The sequence below is a fragment of the Taudactylus pleione genome, unplaced genomic scaffold (genome assembly GCF_031769625.1).
Source record: "Taudactylus pleione unplaced genomic scaffold, aTauple2 ptg000907l, whole genome shotgun sequence".
In the NCBI taxonomy this organism is placed as follows: Eukaryota; Metazoa; Chordata; class Amphibia; order Anura; family Myobatrachidae; genus Taudactylus; species Taudactylus pleione.
In genome coordinates this window covers 122,428-147,940 of record NW_028285308.1, presented here as the reverse complement: position 1 = coordinate 147,940, position 25,513 = coordinate 122,428, and the positions used below count along the sequence as shown (strand labels likewise).

At 50.2% G+C, this 25,513-nt stretch overlaps 1 protein-coding gene across 10 annotated transcripts in view; it reads right to left on the bottom strand.

Moving 5' to 3' along the window:
- Nucleotides 1–16,569, bottom strand: part of SCRIB (scribble planar cell polarity protein) — a 233,147-nt gene extending 216,578 nt beyond the window's left edge. For 6 of the 10 annotated variants that reach the window (XM_088459378.1, XM_088459384.1, XM_088459385.1 and 3 more), the window contains exon 1: nucleotides 16,288–16,569. In XM_088459378.1, the coding sequence (XP_088315504.1) occupies nucleotides 16,288–16,446 (159 nt within the window). In that variant the 5' untranslated portion in view covers nucleotides 16,447–16,569. The remainder of the gene's footprint in view (nucleotides 1–16,287) is intronic. The other 4 variants (XM_088459380.1, XM_088459387.1, XM_088459388.1 and 1 more) reach the window with 1 other exon arrangement.
- Between the last annotated feature and the right edge of the window lie 8,944 nt (nucleotides 16,570–25,513).

Genomic DNA, 25,513 nt, shown 5'->3' with positions numbered 1-25,513 from the left:
GCAGGCGTGACACAGAAGGGGAGGGGCAGACAGGCAGGCGTGACACAGAAGGGGAGGGGCAGACAGGCAGGCGTGACACAGAAGGGGAGGGGCAGACAGGCAGGCGTGACACAGAAGGGGAGGGGCAGACAGGCAGGCGTGACACAGAAGGGGAGGGGCAGACAGGCAGGCGTGACACAGAAGGGGAGGGGCAGACAGGCAGGCGTGACACAGAAGGGGAGGGGCAGACAGGCAGGCGTGACACAGAAGGGGAGGGGCAGACAGGCAGGCGTGACACAGAAGGGGAGGGGCAGACAGGCAGGCGTGACACAGAAGGGGAGGGGCAGACAGGCAGGCGTGACACAGAAGGGGAGGGGCAGACAGGCAGGCGTGACACAGAAGGAGAAGATAGGTAGGAGGGAGCATGAAGGGGGTTAGGATGAGAGCTGGAAGGCTGTGATGAAGTAGGGGGTCTTGAGAGCCCGTTTGAAGATTTGTAGAGGGGTGGAGAGTCTGATGGGAGAGAGTTCCAGTAGTAGGGAGCAGCACGGGCGAGATCTTGGAGGCATTTTATCCAGCAACACAGGTGACCCTGCACATAGATCCATCACTGTACGCTCACACACCAGCACCTTCTAGAAGATAATAGCTAGAATCTGATTGGTTGCTATGGGCAACATCTCCACTTCTAAAACCCTCACTTTAGTAAATATACCCCCAGGACTATATACTGCGGGAAGTGATCCGACATCCTGATTTATAGATGTCTGGAGAGGGCGCCGCCATGCAAAGGGGATAGCAGAGGGCGCCGCCACACAAAGGGGACAAGCAGAGGGCGCCGCCACGCAAAGGGGACAAGCAGAGGGCACCGCCACGCAAAGGGGACAAGCAGAGGGCACCGCCACGCAAAGGGGACAAGCAGAGGGTGCAGCGCAAAGAGGACGCCAGTGGCAGGATCTAGGACAAGGGTATATGGTGGAATATAGAGATGGAGACAGATAGATAGGAGACAGATAGATAGGAGACAAATAGATAGGAGACAGATAGATAGGAGACAGATAGATAGGAGACAGATAGATAGGAGACAGATAGATAGGAGACAGATAGATAGATATAAGATAGATATGAGATAGATATGAGATAGATAGATATGAGATAGATATGAGATAGATAGATAGATATGAGATAGATAGATAGATAGATATGAGATAGATAGATAGATATGAGATAGATAGATAGATATGAGATAGATAGATAGATAGATAGATATGAGATAGGTAGATAGGAGACAGATAGATAGATAGATAGATAGATAGATAGATAGATAGATAGATAGATAGATAGATAGATAGGAGACAGATAGATAGATATGAGATAGATAGATATGAGATAGATAGATATGAGATAGAAAGATAGGAGACAGATAGATAGATAGATAGATAGATAGATAGATAGATAGATAGATAGATAGATAGATAGATAGATAGAGATAGATAAATCCTGCCCATTCAGGAATTGTGCCCGCTAGCTACATACTGGAAGGAAGCTTGTTCTAACCAGAGTTGTTACGGGCAACGTGTGGCTGGAATCTAATGTGGGTAGGAGGTGGGGGATAGGTCTGATCAGAGGTGCTAAACAAATGGTCTCTCTGTCAGAGACGTGAAGAACAGCAGGATACATAATGGCCAATTCTCTAGCAGTGTTTCACTTTCAGTAAGTTTCTTCTGCACAACCTAATGGGACACTTGAGATGTTCTGCAAGTAGGAGGAGGCAGTAAATGCACACACGGGCAGGGATATAATAGCACAATAAGCTGGTATATCTGCATTAGCACATTTCTCTCTTCTGGAGTAACACAGCTTAAAGAATCTACATGTAAGGTGACGTGTAACAAAAACACCTCAGTTATAATAAAAATAAAAAAGGAGGAATTTCTGAATTCACATCTGCGTCTATTTCAGACCCGTAACAATCGTTTCCTATAATAGCGCCCAGTAAATGCGCCTGGTTCTGTTCATCAATATCCCACTCTCTAACCAGGCGCTAAACCAACCCATCCGACAGTCGCAATTAAGAAAACCTGCACTGTAACCGGAGGCTACACTACCCGCACTGTAACCGGAGGCTACACTACCACTGCTTATACTATCCACACTGTAACCAGAGGCTACACTACCACTGCTTATACTATCCACACTGTAACCAGAGGCTACACTACCACTGCTTATACTATCCACACTGTAACCAGAGGCTACACTTCCACTGCTTATACTATCCACACTGTAACCAGAGGCTACACTACCACTGCTTATACTATCCACACTGTAACCAGAGGCTACACTTCCACTGCTTATACTACCCACACTGTAACCAGAGTCTACACTACCACTGCTTATACTACCCACACTGTAACCAGAGGCTACACTTCCACTGCTTATACTACCCACACTGTAACCAGAGGCTACACTTCCACTGCTTATACTACCCACACTGTAACCAGAGGCTACACTACCACTGCTTATACTACCCACACTGTAACCAGAGTCTACACTACCACTGCTTATACTACCCACACTGTAACCAGAGGCTACACTACCACTGCTTATACTACCCACACTGTAACCAGAGGCTACACTACCACTACCCGCACTGTAACCGGAGGCTACACTACCACTGCTTATACTACCCACACTGTAACCAGAGGCTACACTACCACTGCTTATACTACCCACACTGTAACCAGAGGCTACACTACCACTGCTTATACTACCCACACTGTAACCAGAGGCTACACTTCCACTGCTTATACTACCCACACTGTAACCAGAGGCTACACTACCACTGCTTATACTACCCACACTGTAACCAGAGGCTACACTACCACTGCTTATACTACCCACACTGTAACCAGAGGCTACACTACCACTGCTTATACTACCCACACTGTAACCAGAGGCTACACTTCCACTGCTTATACTACCCACACTGTAACCAGAGGCTACACTACCACTGCTTATACTACCCACACTGTAACCAGAGGCTACACTACCACTGCTTATACTACCCACACTGTAACCAGAGGCTACACTACCACTGCTTATACTACCCACACTGTAACCAGAGGCTACACTACCACTGCTTATACTACCCACACTGTAACCAGAGGCTACACTACCACTGCTTATACTACCCACACTGTAACCAGAGGCTACACTACCACTGCTTATACTACCCACACTGTAACCAGAGGCTACACTACCACTGCTTATACTACCCACACTGTAACCGGAGGCTACACTACCACTGCTTATACTATCCACACTGTAACCGGAGGCTACACTTCCACTGCTTATACTACCCACACTGTAACCGGAGGCTACACTACCACTGCTTATACTACCCACACTGTAACCAGAGGCTACACTACCACTGCTTATACTACCCACACTGTAACCAGAGGCTACACTTCCACTGCTTATACTACCCACACTGTAACCAGAGGCTACACTACCACTGCTTATACTACCCACACTGTAACCAGAGGCTACACTACCACTGCTTATACTACCCACACTGTAACCAGAGGCTACACTACCACTGCTTATACTACCCACACTGTAACCAGAGGCTACACTTCCACTGCTTATACTACCCACACTGTAACCAGAGGCTACACTACCACTGCTTATACTACCCACACTGTAACCAGAGGCTACACTACCACTGCTTATACTACCCACACTGTAACCAGAGGCTACACTACCACTGCTTATACTACCCACACTGTAACCAGAGGCTACACTACCACTGCTTATACTACCCACACTGTAACCAGAGGCTACACTACCACTGCTTATACTACCCACACTGTAACCAGAGGCTACACTACCACTGCTTATACTACCCACACTGTAACCAGAGGCTACACTACCACTGCTTATACTACCCACACTGTAACCGGAGGCTACACTACCACTGCTTATACTATCCACACTGTAACCAGAGGCTACACTTCCACTGCTTATACTACCCACACTGTAACCAGAGGCTACACTACCACTGCTTATACTACCCACACTGTAACCAGAGGCTACACTTCCACTGCTTATACTATCCGCACTGTAACCGGAGGCTACACTTCCACTGCTTATACTACCCACACTGTAACCAGAGGCTACACTTCCACTGCTTATACTATCCACACTGTAACCGGAGGCTACACTACCACTACCCGCACTGTAACCGGAGGCTACACTACCACTGCTTATACTACCCGCACTGTAACCGGAGGCTACACTACCACTACCCGCACTGTAACCGGAGGCTACACTACCACTACCCGCACTGTAACCGGAGGCTACACTACCACTGCTTATACTACCCGCACTGTAACCGGAGGCTACACTACCACTACCCGCACTGTAACCGGAGGCTACACTACCACTGCTTATACTACCCACACTGTAACCGGAGGCTACACTACCACTGCTTATACTACCCACACTGTAACCAGAGGCTACACTACCACTGCTTATACTACCCACACTGTAACCGGAGGCTACACTACCACTGCTTATACTACCCACACTGTAACCGGAGGCTACACTACCACTGCTTATACTACCCACACTGTAACCAGAGGCTACACTACCACTGCTTATACTATCCGCACTGTAACCAGAGGCTACACTTCCACTGCTTATACTACCCGCACTGTAACCAGAGGCTACACTACCACTGCTTATACTATCCGCACTGTAACCAGAGACTACACTACCACTGCTTATACTATCCGCACTGTAACCAGAGGATACACTACCACTGCTTATACTACCCACACTGTAACCAGAGGCTACACTTCCACTGCTTATACTATCCACACTGTAACCAGAGGCTACACTACCACTGCTTATACTACCCACACTGTAACCAGAGGCTACACTACCACTGCTTATACTACCCACACTGTAACCAGAGGCTACACTACCACTGCTTATACTATCCACACTGTAACCAGAGGCTACACTACCACTGCTTATACTACCCACACTGTAACCAGAGGCTACACTTCCACTGCTTATACTACCCACACTGTAACCAGAGGCTACACTTCCACTGCTTATACTATCCACACTGTAACCAGAGGCTACACTTCCACTGCTTATACTATCCACACTGTAACCAGAGGCTACACTTCCACTGCTTATACTATCCACACTGTAACCAGAGGCTACACTACCACTGCTTATACTATCCGCGCTGTAACCAGAGGCTACACTACCACTGCTTATACTATCCGCACTGTAACCAGAGGCTACACTACCACTGCTTATACTACCCGCACTGTAACCAGAGGCTACACTACCACTGCTTATACTATCCACACTGTAACCAGAGGCTACACTTCCACTGCTTATACTACCCACACTGTAACCAGAGGCTACACTACCACTGCTTATACTATCCACACTGTAACCAGAGGCTACACTTCCACTGCTTATACTATCCACACTGTAACCAGAGGCTACACTTCCACTGCTTATACTATCCACACTGTAACCAGAGGCTACACTACCACTGCTTATACTATCCGCGCTGTAACCAGAGGCTACACTACCACTGCTTATACTATCCACACTGTAACCAGAGGCTACACTACCACTGCTTATACTACCCACACTGTAACCAGAGGCTACACTACCACCGCTTATACTACCCACACTGTAACCGGAGGCTACACTACCACCGCTTATACTACCCACACTGTAACCGGAGGCTACACTACCACCGCTTATACTACCCACACTGTAACCGGAGGCTACACTACCACCGCTTATACTACCCACACTGTAACCGGAGGCTACACTACCACTGCTTATACTACCCACACTGTAACCGGAGGCTACACTACCACTGCTTATACTACCCACACTGTAACCAGAGGCTACACTACCACTGCTTATACTACCCACACTGTAACCAGAGGCTACACTACCACTGCTTATACTACCCACACTGTAACCAGAGGTTACACTTCCACTGCTTATACTACCCACACTGTAACCAGAGGTTACACTTCCACTGCTTATACTACCCACACTGTAACCAGAGGCTACACTTCCACTGCTTATACTATCCACACTGTAACCAGAGGCTACACTTCCACTGCTTATACTACCCACACTGTAACCAGAGGCTACACTTCCACTGCTTATACTATCCACACTGTAACCAGAGGCTACACTTCCACTGCTTATACTACCCACACTGTAACCAGAGGCTACACTACCACTGCTTATACTACCCACACTGTAACCAGAGGCTACACTTCCACTGCTTATACTATCCACACTGTAACCAGAGACTACACTACCACTGCTTATACTATCCACACTGTAACCAGAGGCTACACTACCACTGCTTATACTATCCACACTGTAACCAGAGGCTACACTTCCACTGCTTATACTATCCACACTGTAACCAGAGGCTACACTTCCACTGCTTATACTATCCACACTGTAACCAGAGGCTACACTTCCACTGCTTATACTCAGACAATATTCATAAGCTTACAAAATCCTACATACTTGTGATGGTGTACAAGATCATCAGAGGCTGTTTTTGCTGTGAGCGTATACAAATAACAGATAAAAACAATGGAAACCACTGTACAGAGGAAGCATCATCCACAGAACGTCACTCAGATGCCACTTGGATGATGTCTCAGACATCACTCCAGAATATGCCGTAAGTGCTCCGCTGGTGGCTGAGAATTACATGAGTGTCCTCCTCATCAACCCATTGGGTGACCACACGTGATCGGAGGACAGGGCACAGTCATACTAGGAGACACCCCTCCCGTCTGGGGAGAAATGCTGCTACATGGGGTGAGGATGAGCGCTCGGTACCATCAAACAGTGATTAGTAGTGACCATTATCTGTACCCAGACCGCACCAATACACTGCGCCCTACAACACTGCCAAACCCTTCACTGTTGGAAACGAGCTCTCGGGGATGTAGGGTTCCGTAGGTCGGTGCCGTATGTGGGCTCATCAGACATGATGTAAGGTGACCCCTCCGACTGTCTCACCTTCCTGCACAATCCTCTCTCTGTCCCCCTTTGCACCACAGAACGTACAGACATGTATGTGATGAGCAGATGACACCCTGCAGCCCGGCTGACACCCTGCACTGTGCAGTTCCCGTCAGGCTGTTCCATGATGGAACCGGCTGCTCGCGCTACAGGTTGAAGTTTGCAGTAAAGTGACCCTGAGCCCTCTGTTCTGCCCCACACTACACATTGACGCTCAGATATCACAATCCTGGAGTAAGTGCCCCCACACACTACTGCCCTCTGCTGGTGACGTCTTTCTCGCTGAAAGCGCCTTAGTCACCGCGGGTTGTGATACAGTAGCAGGTTAAGCCAACTATATGATGCGGTTACATTTCCCGCCTCCTTCATTTAGAAAAACAAAACATTTGTTAGCCTATCTACTTGTGAGCTGAACATTTCAGCTGGCATGTAACAAGTGAATGAGGAAAGAAAGAATTCAGGACTTCCCACCCCCTCCCACGTTGGCTAAAGTATAAGATGGCGACAGCCAGGACCCATTACAGGAGGCCTGATGAATGTCGTCTTATATAGGGTAACAATAGGGGGGGGAAGGGGCACCAGTAACAAAGAGGGGTCAGAAGATGGAGAAACATTCTACACACAAATCACCTCCCACTTACACAATGCACTAAAAAAAGGGTTCCTTAAATACACCTGTGGTTGTGCCTGATGTTTTATTGGACACAGGTGTGCAGTTCTCCCCTGCCTGCAGTTACAGAGAACGGCCCCCCTGCCTGCAGTTACAGAGAACGGCCCCCCTGCCTGCAGTTACAGAGAACGGCCCCCCTGCCTGCAGTTACAGAGAACGGCCCCCCTGCCTGCAGTTACAGAGAACGGCCCCCCTGCCTGCAGTTACAGAGAACGGCCCCCCTGCCTGCAGTTACAGAGAACGGCCCCCCTGCCTGCAGTTACAGAGAACGGCCCCCCTGCCTGCAGTTACAGAGAACGGCCCTCCGGCCTGCAGTTACAGAGAACGGCCCTCCGGCCTGCAGTTACAGAGAACGGCCCTCCGGCCTGCAGTTACAGAGAACGGCCCTCCGGCCTGCAGTTACAGAGAACGGCCCTCCTGCCTGCAGTTACAGAGAACGGCCCTCCTGCCTGCAGTTACAGAGAACGGCCCTCCTGCCTGCAGTTACAGAGAACGGCCCTCCTGCTCACCTTGTAATAACAATGTTCTCTCTTAACTTATTTATTTAAACCTGTTGCGCTGGTTACTCCAGGATCATTAATAATTCATCTGCCTAAATAACATTCCCCATGCACACAGCTCTATCCAGCATCAGCTAGGCAAGAGGAGGAGTCCTCTTCCCGCAGGCTTACAATCTAATATAGCGCCAGGACTTTAGGAGGGATATGGGGGGGGGGGGCACTCTCTATCCACTGCCCTCTCACTGGAATCGTTATGCACCTAGAAACGTGAGGTCACCTGCTCCCGCCCAGCCCCCAGCTCTGTGTATTACACCTGTACCGAGGACTATTACTAGTACACTAGATTGGGGGAACACAAAGCTGTATACACAGATATGTATAGTACTGACAACAATTCCTGTTTTGATTAATAGAGAAAATAGCCAGTGCTGCAAAAAGGATGGAGACTGGCCAGTGCCTCTATAGGACGGAGAGTCCATATGAATTACACTGAGGTGTATGGAGACTGGCCAGTGCCTCTATAGGACAGAGGTTAGGAGAGTCCATATGAATTACACTGAGGTGTATGGAGACTGGCCAGTGCCTCTATAGGACAGAGGTTAGGAGAGTCCATATGAATTACATCCAGGTGTATAGAGACTGGCCAATGCCTCTATAGGACGGAGAATCCATATGAATTACACTGAGGTGTATGGAGACTGGCCAGTGCCTCTATAGGACGGAGAGTCCATATGAATTACACTGAGGTGTATGGAGACTGGCCAGTGCCTCTATAGGACGGAGAGTCCATATGAATTACATTGAGGTGTATGGAGACTGGCCAATGCCTCTATAGGACAGAGGTTAGGAGAGTCCATATGAATTACACTGAGGTGTATGGAGACTGGCCAGTGCCTCTATAGGACAGAGGTTAGGAGAATCCATATGAATTACACTGAGGTGTATGGAGACTGGCCAGTGCCTCTATAGGACGGAGAGTCCATATGAATTACACTGAGGTGTATGGAGACTGGCCAGTGCCTCTATAGGACGCAGAGTCCATATTAATTACACTGAGGTGTATGGAGACTGGCCAGTGCCTCTATAGGACGGAGAGTCCATATGAATTACATTGAGGTGTATGGAGACTGGCCAATGCCTCTATAGGACAGAGGTTAGGAGAGTCCATATGAATTACACTGAGGTGTATGGAGACTGGCCAGTGCCTCTATAGGACAGAGGTTAGGAGAATCCATATGAATTACACTGAGGTGTATGGAGACTGGCCAGTGCCTCTATAGGACAGAGGTTAGGAGGGTCCATATGAATTACACTGAGGTGTATGGAGACTGGCCAGTGCCTCTATAGGACGGAGAGTCCATATGAATTACACTGAGGTGTATGGAGACTTGGCAGTGCCTCTATAGGACAGAGGTTAGGAGGGTCCATATGAATTACATCCAGGTGTATGGAGACTGGCCAATGCCTCTATAGGACAGAGGGAAGGAGAATCCATATGAATTACACTGAGGTGTATAGAGACTGACCAGTGCCTCTATAGAACGGAGAATCCATATGAATTACACTGAGGTGTATGGAGACTGGCCAATGCCTCTATAGGACGGGGTGGAGAACAATGGAAATGACAAAACAACAAATGGGAATGCAATATGCAGAAACGCAGATATCAGTTCCGAGTACCAGGTCTGCGCGGTTAAAGGCATAAACACTAAAGTAGTGTATGAACTAATAATGATGTGTGATCACTGCTCTCATTCAGCTCCACAATTCAGCTCAAAGTCCTACTATCGTCACTTCTCCACCACCTATCACCGTCACTTCTCCTTCTCCTCCTCCCACCATCACTTCTCCTCCTACTGCCATTATTACTTCTCCTCCCTCTCCTACCACCATTGTCACTTCTCCTCCTAAGTCACTTATCCTCTTCCTACCACCACAGCCACTTCTCCTCCTAAGTCACTTATCCTCCTCCTACCACCACAGTCACTTCTCCTCCTAAGTCACTTATCCTCCTCCTACCACCACAGTCACTTCTCCTCCTCGTACTAATGTTACTTCTCCCCCTTCGCCTACCACCGTCACGTCTCCTCCTCCTCCTCCTCCTACCGAGGTCACTTCTGCTCCTCCTCCTCCCGTCGTCACTACTTCTCCTCCTCCCACCAATGTCACTGCTCGTCGTCCTCCACCCGACGTCACTTCTCCTCCTTCTCCCGACATCACTTCTCCTCCTCCTCCAGACATCACTTCTCCTCCTCCTCCCGACGTCACTTCTCCTCCTCCTCCCGACGTCACTTCTCCTCCTCCTCCTCCCGACGTCACTTCTCCTCCTCCTCCCGACGTCACTTCTCCTCCTCCTCCTCCCGACGTCACTTCTCCTCCTCCTCCCGATGTCACTTCTCCTCCTCCTCCCGACGTCACTTCTCCTCCTCCTACCATCATTGTCACTTCTCCTCCTACAGTCACTTGTCCTCCTCCTACTACCACAGTTACTTCTCCTCCTCCCAACGTCACTACTTCTCCTTCTCTTCCCAACGGTCACTTCTCCTCACGTCTCTCCTCCTCCTCATCCTACTGACATCACTTCTCCTACCAACGTCTCATCCCCTCCGCCTCCTACCGTCACATCTCCTCCTCTTCCTACCAACGTTACTTCTCCGCTCCATATCGTCACTTCTCCTCCTCTTCCTGCCAACGTCACTTCTCCTCCAATCATTCTCTGCCTTCTACCGTCACTTCTCCTCATGTCACTTCTCCTCCTCCTACCACCGTCACTTCACCTCCTCCTACCGACATCACTCCTCCTCCCGACGTCACTTCTCCTCCTACCAACGTCTCATCTCCTCCTCCTCCTACCAACGTCACTTCTCCTCCTCTTCCTGCCAACGTCACTTCTCCTCCAATCATTCTCTGCCTTCTACCGTCACTTCTCCTCATGTCACCTCTCCTCCTCCTACCACCGTCACTTCACCTCCTCCTCCCGACGTCACTTCTCCTCCTACCAACGTCTCATCTCCTCCGCCTCCTACCAATGTCACTTCTCCTCCTAGCAATGTCCCTTCTCCTCTTCCTGCCAACGTCACTTCACCACCTACTACCATCACTTCTCCTCCAACCAATTCTCCTCCTCCTGCCACTTCTCCTCCTCTTCCTACTGACATCACTTCACCTCCTCCTACCGACATCACTTCTCCTCCTATCGACATCACTTCTCCTCCTCCTACCAATGTCACTTCTCCTCCTACAGTCACTTCTCCTCCTCTTCCTACTGACATCACTTCTCCTCCTCCTACCAACGTCACTTCTCCTCCTACAGTCACTTCTCCTCCTCCTCCTATCGACATCACTTCTCCTCCTCCTACCGACATCACTTCTCCTCCTCCTCCCAGCGTTACTTCTCCTCCTCTTCCTACCAACGTCAATTCTTCTCCTCCTACCAATGTTACTTCTCCTTCTCCTCCCAGCGTCACTTCTCCTCCTCCTACCAATGTCACTTCTCCTAACAACATCACTTATCCTCCTCTTCCTACCGGCATCACTTCACCTCCTCCTACCGACGTCACTTCTCCTCCTACAATCAGTTCTCCTCCTCCTCCTACAGTTACTTCTGCTCCTCCCAACGTCACTTCTCCTCCTCCTCCTCCCAATGTCACTTCGCCTACCATTGTCACGTCACTTCTCCCCCCCTCCTACCAGTCACTTCTCCGCCCCCTACCAGTCACTTCTCCTCCTACCATCGTCACTTCTCCGCCCCCTTCTACTGCCACCGTCACTTCTCCTCCCCCTCCTCCTGCCACCGTCACTTCTCCTCCTACCGTCACTTCTCATCCACCTACCATGGTCACTTCTCCTCCCCCTCCTCCTGCCACCGTCACTTCTCCTCCCCCTCCTCCTGCCACCGTCACTTCTTCTCCCCCTCCTCCTGCCACCGTCACTTCTCCTCCCCCTACTACTGCCACTGTCACTTCTCCTCCCCCTCCTCCTGCCACAGTCACTTCTCCTCCCCCTACTACTACCACCGTCACTTCTCCTCCCCCTACTACTACCACCGTCATTTCTCCTCCCCCTTCTACTGCCACCGTCACTTCTCCTCCTCCCTCTACTGCCACCGTCACTTCTCCTCCTCCTCCTGCCACCGTCACTTCTCCTCCCCCTACTACTGCCACCGTCACTTCTCCTCCTCCTGCCACCGTCACTTCTCCTCCCCCTCCTCCTGCCACCGTCACTTCTCCTCCCCCTCCTCCTGCCACCGTCACTTCTCCTCCCCCTCCTCCTGCCACCGTCACTTCTCCTCCCCCTCCTCCTGCCACCGTCACTTCTCCTCCCCCTCCTCCTGCCACCGTCACTTCTCCTCCCCCTCCTCCTGCCACCGTCACTTCTCCTCCCCCTCCTCCTGCCACCGTCACTTCTCCACCCCCTCCTCCTGCCACCGTCACTTCTCTCTCCTCCACCTCCTCCTGCCACCGTCACTTCTCCTCCCCCTCCTCCTGCCACCGTCACTTCTTCTCCCCCTCCTCCTGCCACCGTCACTTCTTCTCCCCCTCCTCCTGCCACCGTCACTTCTCCTCCCCCTCCTCCTGCCACCGTCACTTCTCCTCCCCCTCCTCCTGCCACCGTCACTTCTCCTCCCCCTCCTCCTGCCACCGTCACTTCTCCTCCCCCTCCTCCTGCCACAGTCACCTCCTCCCCCTTCTACTGCCACAGTCACTTCTCCTCCTGCCACCATCACTACTTCTCCTGCCACCATCACTACTTCTCCTGCCACCATCACTACTTCTCCTGCCATCACGCGCAGGACATGAGGACTATCCAAATATAAGGGTAGAGAAAATAATGCACAATTCAGGACTGAAACGGTGAAACCTAATTACCGCCAGGATTTCGTAGGGAACATCCACTGACTTTAAAGACTGAACTCCCGGGAGCTCCTGAGGTCCGTCCTATCAGCGCCAAAGCAGAAACGCAGTTCTGAAACGTTTTGCGGCCTTATAATCACCTGAATAGGAGAATCTGTTATCCATCAGGAATAATTCTCACCACACGGTTCCAAAGCAGTAACAGGAACAGTGTGCAGCCCCTCAATGCAAACTGGTTTCCAGAATGCAAAATGCCAAAGCACCAAGATCTGCACCAAAACCTGTACCACAACGACACCCAATAACATCATGTATAAAGTATTAGCTGGGCAAGGGAATACTACACCCGCACAGGACACAGCGACGCTCATCACTGATGCTTTCTAGAAATCAGGAGCCCGGGCTAAGGGGTCAGGTGCTGGAGGAGAGGCCTTGTCAGAAGCCAAGGGTGTGCCCGATGCCGGAAATCAGGGAGGGGGGTCAGAGACCAGGAGTCACAGGGAGGCATGCCCAATGCCAAATGCCAGGGTCACTATGGGTACAGATACTGTAAATTACCACATTACTACGCAGGTTAATGGAGCCGACTACCTTCATATGACTTATCGCGTAGCTTGTATGAAGGCACTGCTATTATCATTTATCACTTTACTTCTGCATTTTGTAACCAAACATTCAATGAATGAAGCAGAACTGCTCATTGGTCCAGAGCTGGGTGGGGTGGGGGGTAGATATTCTGTGCTCGCTTACTTGGATATAAGTATCCAGAGACTTAATTTATGATATATTCAGGAGAATGGATAGCTCAGTCTTACTATATATATATATATATATATATATATATATATATATATATATATACATATACACACACACACACCGGGTTTAAAAGCACAAAAGAAAGATAGATAAATAATGAATTGACGGGGCGGTTATTGCAGAACGTCCTGGGCCTCTCAGCGCAGTAACCTGCAGTAAGTACATCAGCGCATGCACAATCCCAGAAATAGAGTCACCTGGGGGTGGACGGCTCCTCTAACACCACCAATAAGCTACAATGACGGATAGCAGAGCTGTGTATACTGAACGCAGACACAAGGCATCACATTGTAAGTAGGTTACATAATTATCCCTTATAGTGTATTTCAAGGTGCTGCTGAAATTGAGGGGTTAATGAGAGAAAATATTGAAACAAAGGTTGGCTGTGAAGTCTGCCCGGGGCCATTCCCAAATACCAGGCAGGACAGACATTACCATATGCAGCCTATCACACCCAGATACTGGGCATCGACGTATACAGGGTAACCCACCCTCTAAGTACGTTCCTATACAAACAAGTCGCACACAAGGAAACGGATAACAAGTTAATCTTGTAATTGCCACTGGTATTATTTTACTGGGTGGAAGTTGCTCTGAGCTGTTCCTCCGCACGGCTAAGCGAAGCACAAGGCCGGTACCACTCCTGTAAGTGGCAGCAGCTGGCATTAATACGCCAACCTGTAAGCAAACAAGACACCCTGGAGTTACAGAACCGGGGTCCTATGCTCTCAGCATTGTGTCATCCTATAGCAAAAGGAACAGCGATGGCATATGAATGTCTGAGAGTGGTCGCCACAATCCCAGCGCCCGGGCATCTCAGACCTACAGCCACTACTGGGCATTACCACTGGCCGACCAATGCAACAAAACATGGTTAAAAGCAAAATAACTGGTTTCAAACATAAAAGGGTCAACCAGCGATTTCATATAACATTTCTTCTGTTCATCAACTCTATAGTTACTGCGCCATACTCGCTGTGTGTTATCCCCGGCACCCTGGGGTACATCGCTACATTCACACCGGAATAGGAATAAAGAGCGCCATGCACAGATCTATACAGTTATCAGGTGGTGGAATACGACTCTATAATTACTGCGCCATACTCGCTGTGTGTTATCCCCGGCACCCTGGGGTACATCGCTACATTCACACCGGAATAGGAATAAAGAGCGCCATGCACAGATCTATACAGTTATCAGGTGGTGGAATACGACTCTATAGTTACTGCGCCATACTCGCTGTGTTATCCCCGGCACCCTGGGGTACATCGCTACATTCACACCGTAATAGGAATAAAAAGCGCCATACACAGATCTATACAGTTATCAGGTGGTGGAATACGACAAGCAGGCGAGAGACAAGGTGGAGTTCTGCAGCAGCTGAATCACAGATACCAGAGTCTAGCACAGGGGGAGTTCAACAACAGCTGGGGGGCCGCTTATTGCCCTAGTCTAGCACATACCTACAAATGTGCGCCTGGTACCCAGCTCAGGGTAACAACCACCCAGCAGACTTATCCTCCCCCTGTGCCAGCCCTAATCCACCCATGCTCACCAAATGCCAACCCTAATCCTCCCCTGTGCCCACCAGTTTCCTTCGCTTGTCCTCCCCTGTGCCCACCAGTTGCCAGTCCTAAACTTCCCCTGTGCACACCAGGTACCAGCCCCATAGCTCCCCTGTGCCAGCCCTGGTCCTCCCCTGTGCCCACCAGGTGCCAGCCCCAGTCCTCCCCTGTGCCCACCAGGTGCCAGCCCCAGTCCTCCCCTGTGCCCACCAGTTTCCTTCCCTTGTCCTCCCCTGTGCCCACCAGCTGCCAGTCCTAAACTTCCCCTGCGCACAAGTTTAGGACAGCCCTATAGCTCCCCTGTGCCAGCCCTGGTCCTCCCCTGTGCCCACCAGGTGCCAGCCCTAGTCCTCCCCTGTGCCCACCAGGTGCCAGCCCTAGTCCTCCCCTGTGCCCACCAGGTGCCAGCCCTAGTCCTCCCCTGTGCCCACCAGGTGCCAGCCCTTGTCCTCCCCTGTGCCCACCAGGTGCCAGCCCTTGTCCTCACCTGTGCCCACCAGGTGCCAGCCCTTGTCCTCCCCTGTGCCCACCAGGTGCCAGCCCTTATCCTCCCCTGTGCCCACCAGGTGCCAGCCCTTGTCCTCCCCTGTGCCCACCAGGTGCCAGCCCTTGTCCTCCCCTGTGCCCACCAGGTACCAGTCCTAATCCTGCCCTGTGCCCACCAGGTGCCAGCCCCAGTCCTCCCCTGTGCCCACCAGGTGCCAGCCCTTCTCCTTCCCTGTGCCCAAGTACCAGTCTTAATCCTCCCCGTGCCAGCCCTACCTCCCTTGTGCCCACCAGGTGCCACCCCTAGTCCTCCTCACCTTGGGCAGCTCCCGCAGCTGGTTGGAGTCCAGGAGCAGCTCCTCCAGGCTGCGGCTGTAGCGGTACACCTCCTCGGGCACGGTCTGCAGGGAGCAGTGCCGCTTATCCACGGACTCCACATGCCGGTTACAGCGCCACAGGGGGATGCACTTCAGCATGGCGGCCCCGGCCCCTCACACCCGGCTCTGCCCCTCACACCCGCAGCGCGCCGCGGACTACACTACTACTACAGCCCGGAGACGCGGCGGCCGCTCTGAGGCTGCCGGGAGCTGTAGTCACACAGGACGGGACCGGACTACATCTCCCTGGATCCCCCGGGGCTGGCCGCACTGCACGCCGGGACCTGTGGTCAGCGCTACCCAGCGATCAGCGCGGCGGCGGCAGCGAAAGGACTACGTCTCCCGGCATGCACCTCTGCTCCTGCCCGGCATGCAACGCTCCCCTCTCCCGGCATACACATCTCCTCTGACCCGAAATGCACAGCTCCCCTATCCCGTCATGCCTCATTCCCGCGGTGCACGCCGGGGATGCGTAGTCTCTTTCCTCAAACCTCAGCGCGGCACAGCCCAGCTCCACACTACATCTCCCGGCAGACCCCGCGGCTCCCCTATGCATGCCGGGTATTCATCTCGCACTGTGACTTTCCCTGAGACTACATCTCCCATCACCCCCTGGGGCTGCTTCCACCGTCTGGACCACGTCTCCCGGCATCCTCCGCTCTCATGGCAAACGCTAGGGGGATTTCCAGTTGCCCAGAAACCCTCCCAAACACAAACCTTGTCCGATACTTCCTTACCCACCTGCTATCTAATGGGCTCATTCGCTATATAACCTCACCCACCCTCTATACGATGGTAGCTCTGTCTGATACCCACCCACCTGCTATATCCAGTACTTCTTCACTCACCCGCTATATCCAATACTTCCTCACCTACCCTCTATTTGACTGCCCTTTACCTACCCACCCGCTATATCCAGTACTTCCTCACCCACCCTCTAACTGCCCCACTGCCCCGTACCTACCCACCCATTATATCCAGTACTTCCTCACCCACCCTCTATCTGACTGCCCTTTACCTACCCACCCGCTATATCCAGTACTTCCTCACCCACCCTCTAACTGCCCCACTGCCCTGTACCTACCCACCCATTATATCCAGTACTTCCTCACCCACCCTCTAACTGCCCCACTGCCCTGTACCTACCCACCCATTATATCCAGTACTTCCTCACCCACCCTCTATCTGACTGCCCTTTACCTACCCACCCGCTATATCCAGTACTTCCTCACCCACCCTCTAACTGCCCTGTACCTACCCACCCATTATATCCAGTACTTCCTCACCCACCCTCTATCTGACTGCCCTGTACCTACCCACCCGCTATATCCAGTACTTCCTCATCCACCATCTAACTGCCCCACTGCCCTGTACCTACCCACCCATTATATCCAGTACTTCCTCACCCACCCTCTAACTGCCCCACTGCCCCGTACCTACCCACCCGCTATATCCAGTACTTCCTCATCCAGCCTCTATCTGACTGCCCTGTACCTACCCACCTGCTAACTGCTCCACTGCCCTGTACCTACCCACCCGCTATATCCAGTACTTCCTCACCCACCCTCTAACTGCCCCACTGCCCTGTACCTACCCACTCATTATATCCAGTACTTCCTCACCCACCCTCTAACTGCCCCACTGCCCTGTACCTACCCACCCGCTATATCCAGTACTTCCTTATCCAGCCTCTATCTGACTGCCCTGTACCTACCCACTCACTATATGCACTACTTCTTCACCCACCCTCTGACTGCCCTGTACCCACCCACCCGCTAACTGCCCCACTGCCCTGTACCTACCCACTCACTATATGCACTACTTCCTCACCCACCCTCTGACTGCCCTGTACCCACCCACCCACTATATCCAGTACTTCCTCACCCACTCTCTCTCTGACTGCCCCACTGCCCTGTACCTACCCACTCACTATATGCACTACTTCCTCACCCACCCTCTGACTGCCCTGTACCTACCCACCCGCTAACTGCCCCACTGCCCTGTACCTACCCACTCACTATATGCACTACTTCCTCACCCACCCTCTGACTGCCCTGTACCCACCCACCCGCTATATCCAGTACTTCCTCACCCACCCTCTGACTGCCCTGTACCTACCCACCCGCTATATCCAGTACTTCCTCACCCACTCTCTCTCTGACTGCCCCACTGCCCTGTACCTACCCACCCGCTATATCCAATACTTCCTCACCCACCCTCTATCTGACTGCCCCACTGCCCTGTACCTACCCACCCACTATATCCAGTACTTCCCCACCCACCCTCTATATCCAGTACTTCCTCACCCACCCTCTATCTGACTGCCCCTCTGTCTGGTACTTACCCACTTGCTATATCCTCTACTAACTCATCCACCCTCTAATTGACGACCCCAGTGCCCTGTACCTACCCACCCCCTATATACAGTACTTCCTCACCCACCCTCTATCTGACTGCCCCACTGCCCTGTACCTACCCACCCGCTATATCCAGTGCTTCCTCACAAACACCCTCTGACTGCCCTACTGCCCTGTACCTATCCACCTGCTATATCCAGTACTTCCTCACCCACCCTCTATCTGACTGCCCCACTGCCCTGTACCTACCCACCCGCTATATCCAGTGCTTCCTCACAAACACCCTCTGACTGCCCCACTGTCCTATACCCACCCACCCGCTATATCCAGTACTTCCTCACCCACCCTCTATATACAGTACTTCCTCACCCACCCTCTATCTGACTGCCCCACTGCCCTGTACCTACCCACCCGCTATATCCAGTGCTTCCTCACAAACACCCTCTGACTGCCCCACTGTCCTATACCCACCCACCCGCTATATCCAGTACTTCCTCACCCACCCTCTATATACAGTACTTCCTCACCCACCCTCTATCTGACTGCCCCACTGCCCTGTACCTACCCACCCGCTATATCCAGTACTTCCTCACCCACCCTCTATATACAGTACTTCCTCACCCACCCTCTATCTGACTGCCCCACTGCCCTGTACCTACCCACTCACTATATCCAATACTTCCTCACCCACCCTCTATCTGACTGCCCCACTGCCCTGTACCTACCCACTCACTATATGCACTACTTCCTCACCCACCCTCTGACTGCCCTGTACCCACCCACCCGCTATATCCAGTACTTCCTCACCCACCCTCTGACTGCCCTGTACCTACCCACCCTCTATATCCAGTACTTCCTCACCCACTCTCTCTCTGACTGCCCCACTGCCCTGTACCTACCCACCCGCTATATCCAGTGCTTCCTCACAAACACCCTCTGACTGCCCCACTGCCCTATACCCACCCACCCTCTATATCCAGTACTTCTTCACCCACCCTCTATCTGACTGCCCCACTGCCTGTTACTTACCCCCCCTCTATCTGACTGCCCCACTGCCCTGTACTTACCCACCTGCTATATCCAGTACTTCCTCACCCACCCTCTATATACAGTACTTCCTCACCCACCCTCTATATACAGTACTTCCTCACCCACCCTCTATCTGACTGCCCCACTGCCTGTTACTTACCCCCCCTCTATCTGACTGCCCCACTGCCCTGTACCTGTCCGCCCGCTATATCCAATACTTCCTCACCCACCCTCTATATACAGTACTTCCTCACCCACCCTCTATCTGACTGCCCCACTGCCTGTTACTTACCCACCCTCTATCTGACTGCCCCACTGCCCTGTACCTACCCACCCGCTATATCCAGTGCTTCCTCACCCACCCTCTATATACAGTACTTCCTCACCCACCCTCTATCTGACTGCCCCACTGCCTGTTACTTACCCCCCCTCTATCTGATGACCCCTCTATCTGACAAACCCTCTGTCTTCTATATACACAGGCACTATATCCAGTACTTTCTCACCCACACTCTATATAACAGCCGCACTGACTGGTACTTCCTCATGCACCCACAGTCTAATGGCCTCTCCATCCAGTACTTTGTTACTAACATTACAATGTACAGAGCATGGTGATAGCATTGGGAGGAGAATGTGGTCCAGGAATAAAAATTAGGGGTCTCACAAATCAATAAAGGCTGACCTCTAAGTGACTGCAAGCTCTGTCCGAGGTTGTACCTGTTGTCTTTTTCCTGAGAGCTGCATATTATATCCCTCAGCCATTGGCTCCATTGTCTATCCTCTCTTCCCATTGCTCTTCCTGCTGGTTTGTCTGACCGTGGTGTTCAATAGTGACAGTAGCAACTTCTGTATAAGTAAAGCTACATACTCCATTGTGCTGCACAACTGGGAACAAACAGTAATCGATAAAGACTGGGTAATAACGGACAGACTGAGAGGTAAGAGGGCCCTGCTCGCACTCTATAGGCAAATAGTAATGTCACACATAAGGATAGGTGCTACATATTGCATATCGGTCCTGCCAGATTGCAGAGGCTTTTGGTGAGCTCTATGATCCAGTCACACTGGAGTGTTGGCCTGGGGTCAGCCGGACAGGTGAGTGTAGAGAGAGAACATATATAACGTTTTATGTGGACTGTATAGAGGTGATGTCATTGGCTCTGGCATGTGAGTATGTGTTTTAGGGATGCTGAGATGAGTGGAAAAATCAGATCTGCTCTATTACGTCACATTTATTAGATACACACAAATAACAAAAGCTTTATCTAAAAGAAAGTAAGATAAGTGAAAATTTCAATGAATCTCATACTCATTTATAAAATACTAATAAAACTACAAATAAATTATAAAATGTAATTTTGCTTTAGGGAAATAGGCTGGTGTTGCTTTCTGTTTGTACAGCGTCCCATTGGTCTCTCCAGTAATATTACCATTGCAGGGTTCCAGTGTCCTTGGTAGCGATGCTCCATTGTCAGAATGTCTTGGTGGGAACGTTCCCCCTTTTCATCACTACCCAGGTTGTCAGGGTAAAGTCTAGAAGGGAATGTGAAAAGTAAATTTTAAGTGACATTCTACAACCCATATTCTTGTAGTTGTCCAATAGTTAAATGATGATGGGCACGTAGTTGGGCCTCTTTTCTGTTCCCTAAGAATCCTTGCACAGCAGGCATGAAGGAGAACCGAGCAGCAGACTCAAATTCTGTCCATTTAGCGTTAAACATTTCACCTGTAAGCAGTTTCCTCATTTGGGGGTCAACAAATATTCCTTCTTTTAGCTTTGCCTCGCTTCCCCTCAGAAACCTTTCCTTCAGTAACTCACAGCCCGGCCTTCTTTATCCAGAGCTTTCATGAAATTCTTCATTGGGCCCAACTTAGGGCCTGATTCAGAGCTGAACGCTCTGACCAGAGCGCTCGCTCTGAATCAGGGCCCTCCTACCTTTTTTTGGAGTGTCCTCATGGACGCTCGCATAGTTATAGGTGACCACCCACAGCTATAGCGAGCATCCATGATGATGGTTGCGATGGTCTTGACCATCACGACCATCGGGCTTGCGGCGAGACCCTGCGGTAGGGTCTCGGTGACCGCAAGCCCTGGAGTGATTTTGGCTCTATCAGAGCAAAAATCACTCCCACTGACATCACTAGTGATGTCAGTGGGACCGGCTTCAGACGGTAGGCGTTCCCATGGGAACGCCTCCGTCACGCCCACCAAAGGGGGCGTGCTGTCAATCAACATCAACAGCACGCCCCCTTTGGTGCGAGACCCGGAGCGATGGAGAGACCGTCGCTCGCCGGGTCTCGCGCATGCACACGACGGAGCTCCCTCCGTCGTGCGCATGCGCAGTGGGGGAACATCGACCTGCTTGTGAGCATACTGCCGCTCACGAGCGGGTCTGAATGACCCCCATAATGTGAAGCGGAGGTAAAATTATTTTATGCGGCTCAACCAATAAGTGTGCTTAACGTATTTCTCTCCAGCAACTTAGGTTTCTCTCTCTGGCCATTTCTTTGTGATATAGTGATTTTTAGTGTATATGCTGTCACATAAACACAGAACAGAGTAGTAGTTTGTGAATCCACCTTGCAAACCTACAAGCAGTGCAACTACCTTTAAATCACAACAAATATTTCATCCATAATCCTTATATTTGATTTTCTCCAACAACACAGTCATACTTTCATAGGTTACTCTCATGTCCTCTGACGGGACTTAGGGTCTGATTCAGAGCCGGACACAATTAGCTCTCGCTCATCCAGAAAATAGGGGTGGATATTCAAATGAATCGTTCGCTCTTTGGGGTCTGTTGATGCCTCTAGGTCTGAACGAGCGAACAAAACTTGCGGTCGTTTTTTGGGAAACTACGCCCCCTGGCCGCTCGCATCCTACGTCATGTCCGCTATTTATTAGATTAATCGAGTACATCGAACAGGGTATGAGCTGCTCGCTATTCTTGTGGTTGGTTTTTGTTACCACAATTTTGCGAGCAGTTCTGGCTATAAAATAACCAAGTGACGTGGTCAATGACGCTGCTGTTTTAATTATGCACACCTATAAAACGCCCGTTTTGACCTTTAAGCACACCTGCGATCGGATCTCCACTCCCCGTTTTCAAGCACCTTCCCGTGTTACCACCCACATATGCCTCATCCTGTCACTCAAATTATCAGGCATTCGCTATTTTGCGAGCACATGAATTTCGGCCACACTGACTGGTTCGCGCATGCGTATAACGATCCGTACGCATGCGCAGTTGGGCAAACATCGCTCGGAGCGAACTAGCTGCCGCTTACGAGTGGCTCTGAATCAGGCCCTTAGTTCCCATTATGGAGTAACGCTGCTTTCAGAATCAATAAACAGTCGCTGCTCACTAGTATTGTCCTGAACACCAAATTGAATCATTAAACTGTTAACATCAGTACACACGCACTGAATTAAGAAAATAAGAAACGTTTCTTGTTCTAAAACCAGAAATTGTCATACCTCAAGCCAGAAGGTTCCTCTGTTGCAGCCAAGAACCCAAAGGTTCAGCTTGATGTTTTAACAGTTTCAAGTCATCAACCAAATCATTTAATTCTTCCTGTCCTGTGATGTGAGGTGATTTGTCTTGAGTTTTGGGTTGATAACTCTGCTATAGTTTCTTTTTCTTCTGACTCGTTTTCCTCTGATATTCCAGAGTCACTGGTACATACACAAGGTACAGGAACAGGAAACCCTTCTCCATGAGGCACAGGTTTTAGCGCTGAAGACACTTTGGGATATTTGACAGTGTGCCTAGTTCTACTGGAGTGTCCAGCAATACTAGTTATACAGTAGTACAGTGGTCCTTAGGCACACAGCATACCATTGCGACAGTGTACAGCATCATATGGTGATTTCCTTTTAACCAGTCTGTCAGATTAGTTGTACAGGTTATGCAAGAAATGGGGTGCCCAGATTTTATCCTGGTCACCAAGAGCACAGTCAAAGTACATTTTATAAACCTTCTTTATCAAGGTGCTAATAGGCTTTCTTTAAGATTAAGCAAATAGATTTCTAGCAAATAAAAAGGGTTAAAAAATACACCGTTCCACTTACATAAGATATGGAGATGAATCTGTTCAATCGCTCATGTAAAATGGTTTCCTTATGGTGTCCACACACTAAACGACTCGCAAACGATACAATGTCATTAACGATTTCCCTTGAACTCCCCGGCAGCTCACTGGCAATCCTGGACAAACAATATCATGCATAAAGTTTTTATTTTCACTAACGACCTATCGTGTGTCCTTGCATCATTAAAAGATTGGCAGATCTTACCTGCAGCAGGTAAGATCTGAAGATACAATTAACGACCCGCGGGACCACGCATCGGGATCGTTATCGTTCATGGAGACTGCACGATTTGCACAAATTTTAACAATTTATTCTTACGATGCGTCTAAATCATGCAAATCGTGCAGATAATCGTCTAATGTGTGGGTACCTTTAGGTTGCTAAAATACCACACAACCCAGATCTCCATGGCCCTGATGGTCTTCATAAACCTAATCCTGGTCAAACTACACCACCATGCCAAATTTGGTAGAGCTAGGTACAAAACTCTGGCTGTCCATAAAGGACAGACAAACACACACACTTTCTCACTTATTATATAGATTAAATGTACATATAAAAATTTTGATGGTTGTAATAAAAAGGAACACAAGTAAAAATCAATATAAAATTATCTCATGTTGTGAGTTGAAAAAAAAACTTCTCCAAGTGCAACGATTTAGTGGGACAGCATAATTCAACTTACACAAATAGCAATTGTTTAGGAAGACATAGGGCCTGAGATGGACGGAATTGCAGAGCTGAACAAAAGTGAGTGTGCCATTCTGTCCATGTAAAATGCAGCAGGAGGTATCTGTGGGAAACCTACCCCTCCTTGGTGATTGACAGGAAGTGAGCATTTGGGGGTGGTGACTGGGGGGTGGTTGGCGCAATACAGGTTTGTCAGTGCGTTTGAACGCCGTTACATGGGCATCTATAAATTAGCCACTGTGATGCCCAACGCAGCTTGGGCTGTCACTGCGTGCGCTGAAGTTAGAAATTCCTGAGTAAGGTCAGAGCCTGTGTGTGTGAGGAGGTGATAGTACTTCATGTTACTGATGGTGTCTCAGTCCTGTGTAGTCACTGCATGTGATGAGGTTAGTAATTCCCGAGTAAGGTCAGAGCCTGTGTAAGTGTGTGTGAGGCTGCAATGGTACTCCATGTTACCGATGGTTTCGCCATCTTGCAAAGTATTACGGATGTGTGTAAGGTAAAGTGGGCGTCCTTATGTTTGATGACTTAGCCACTCGCAAACTCCCTAAAACATTGGATGAGCTCATTTCCATCTTTAACTGAGCAGAACTTCGATGTGGAGAAAGAACCTTGGAAAAAGGTAACCCTGATTCCAAAGCTCGTTCTCCTCCTTCTCATTCTAAATCTCCATGAGATGAACTGATGCAAATGGGTGAATTTTGTCTCTCCAAAAGAAAGGGTTCTTAGGATCAACTCCAAACTTTGCCTGTACTGTGCTGCTCCTCAACATCTGATTCAGGCTTGCCCTCACAGGCCGGGAAATGCCTCCACCTAACCAATAATGGACAGGTTGGCTTAGGAGTGGTTCTATGCTCTCCACAATAAACAGATTGTATATTTCCTGTGAAGCTGAAATCTAGACAGGTCTCCATATACAGTATGCCTCCGCATTAATTGACTCTGGAGCTGCTGGCAACTTTCTCACCGCTAAATTGGGCAATTAACTGGT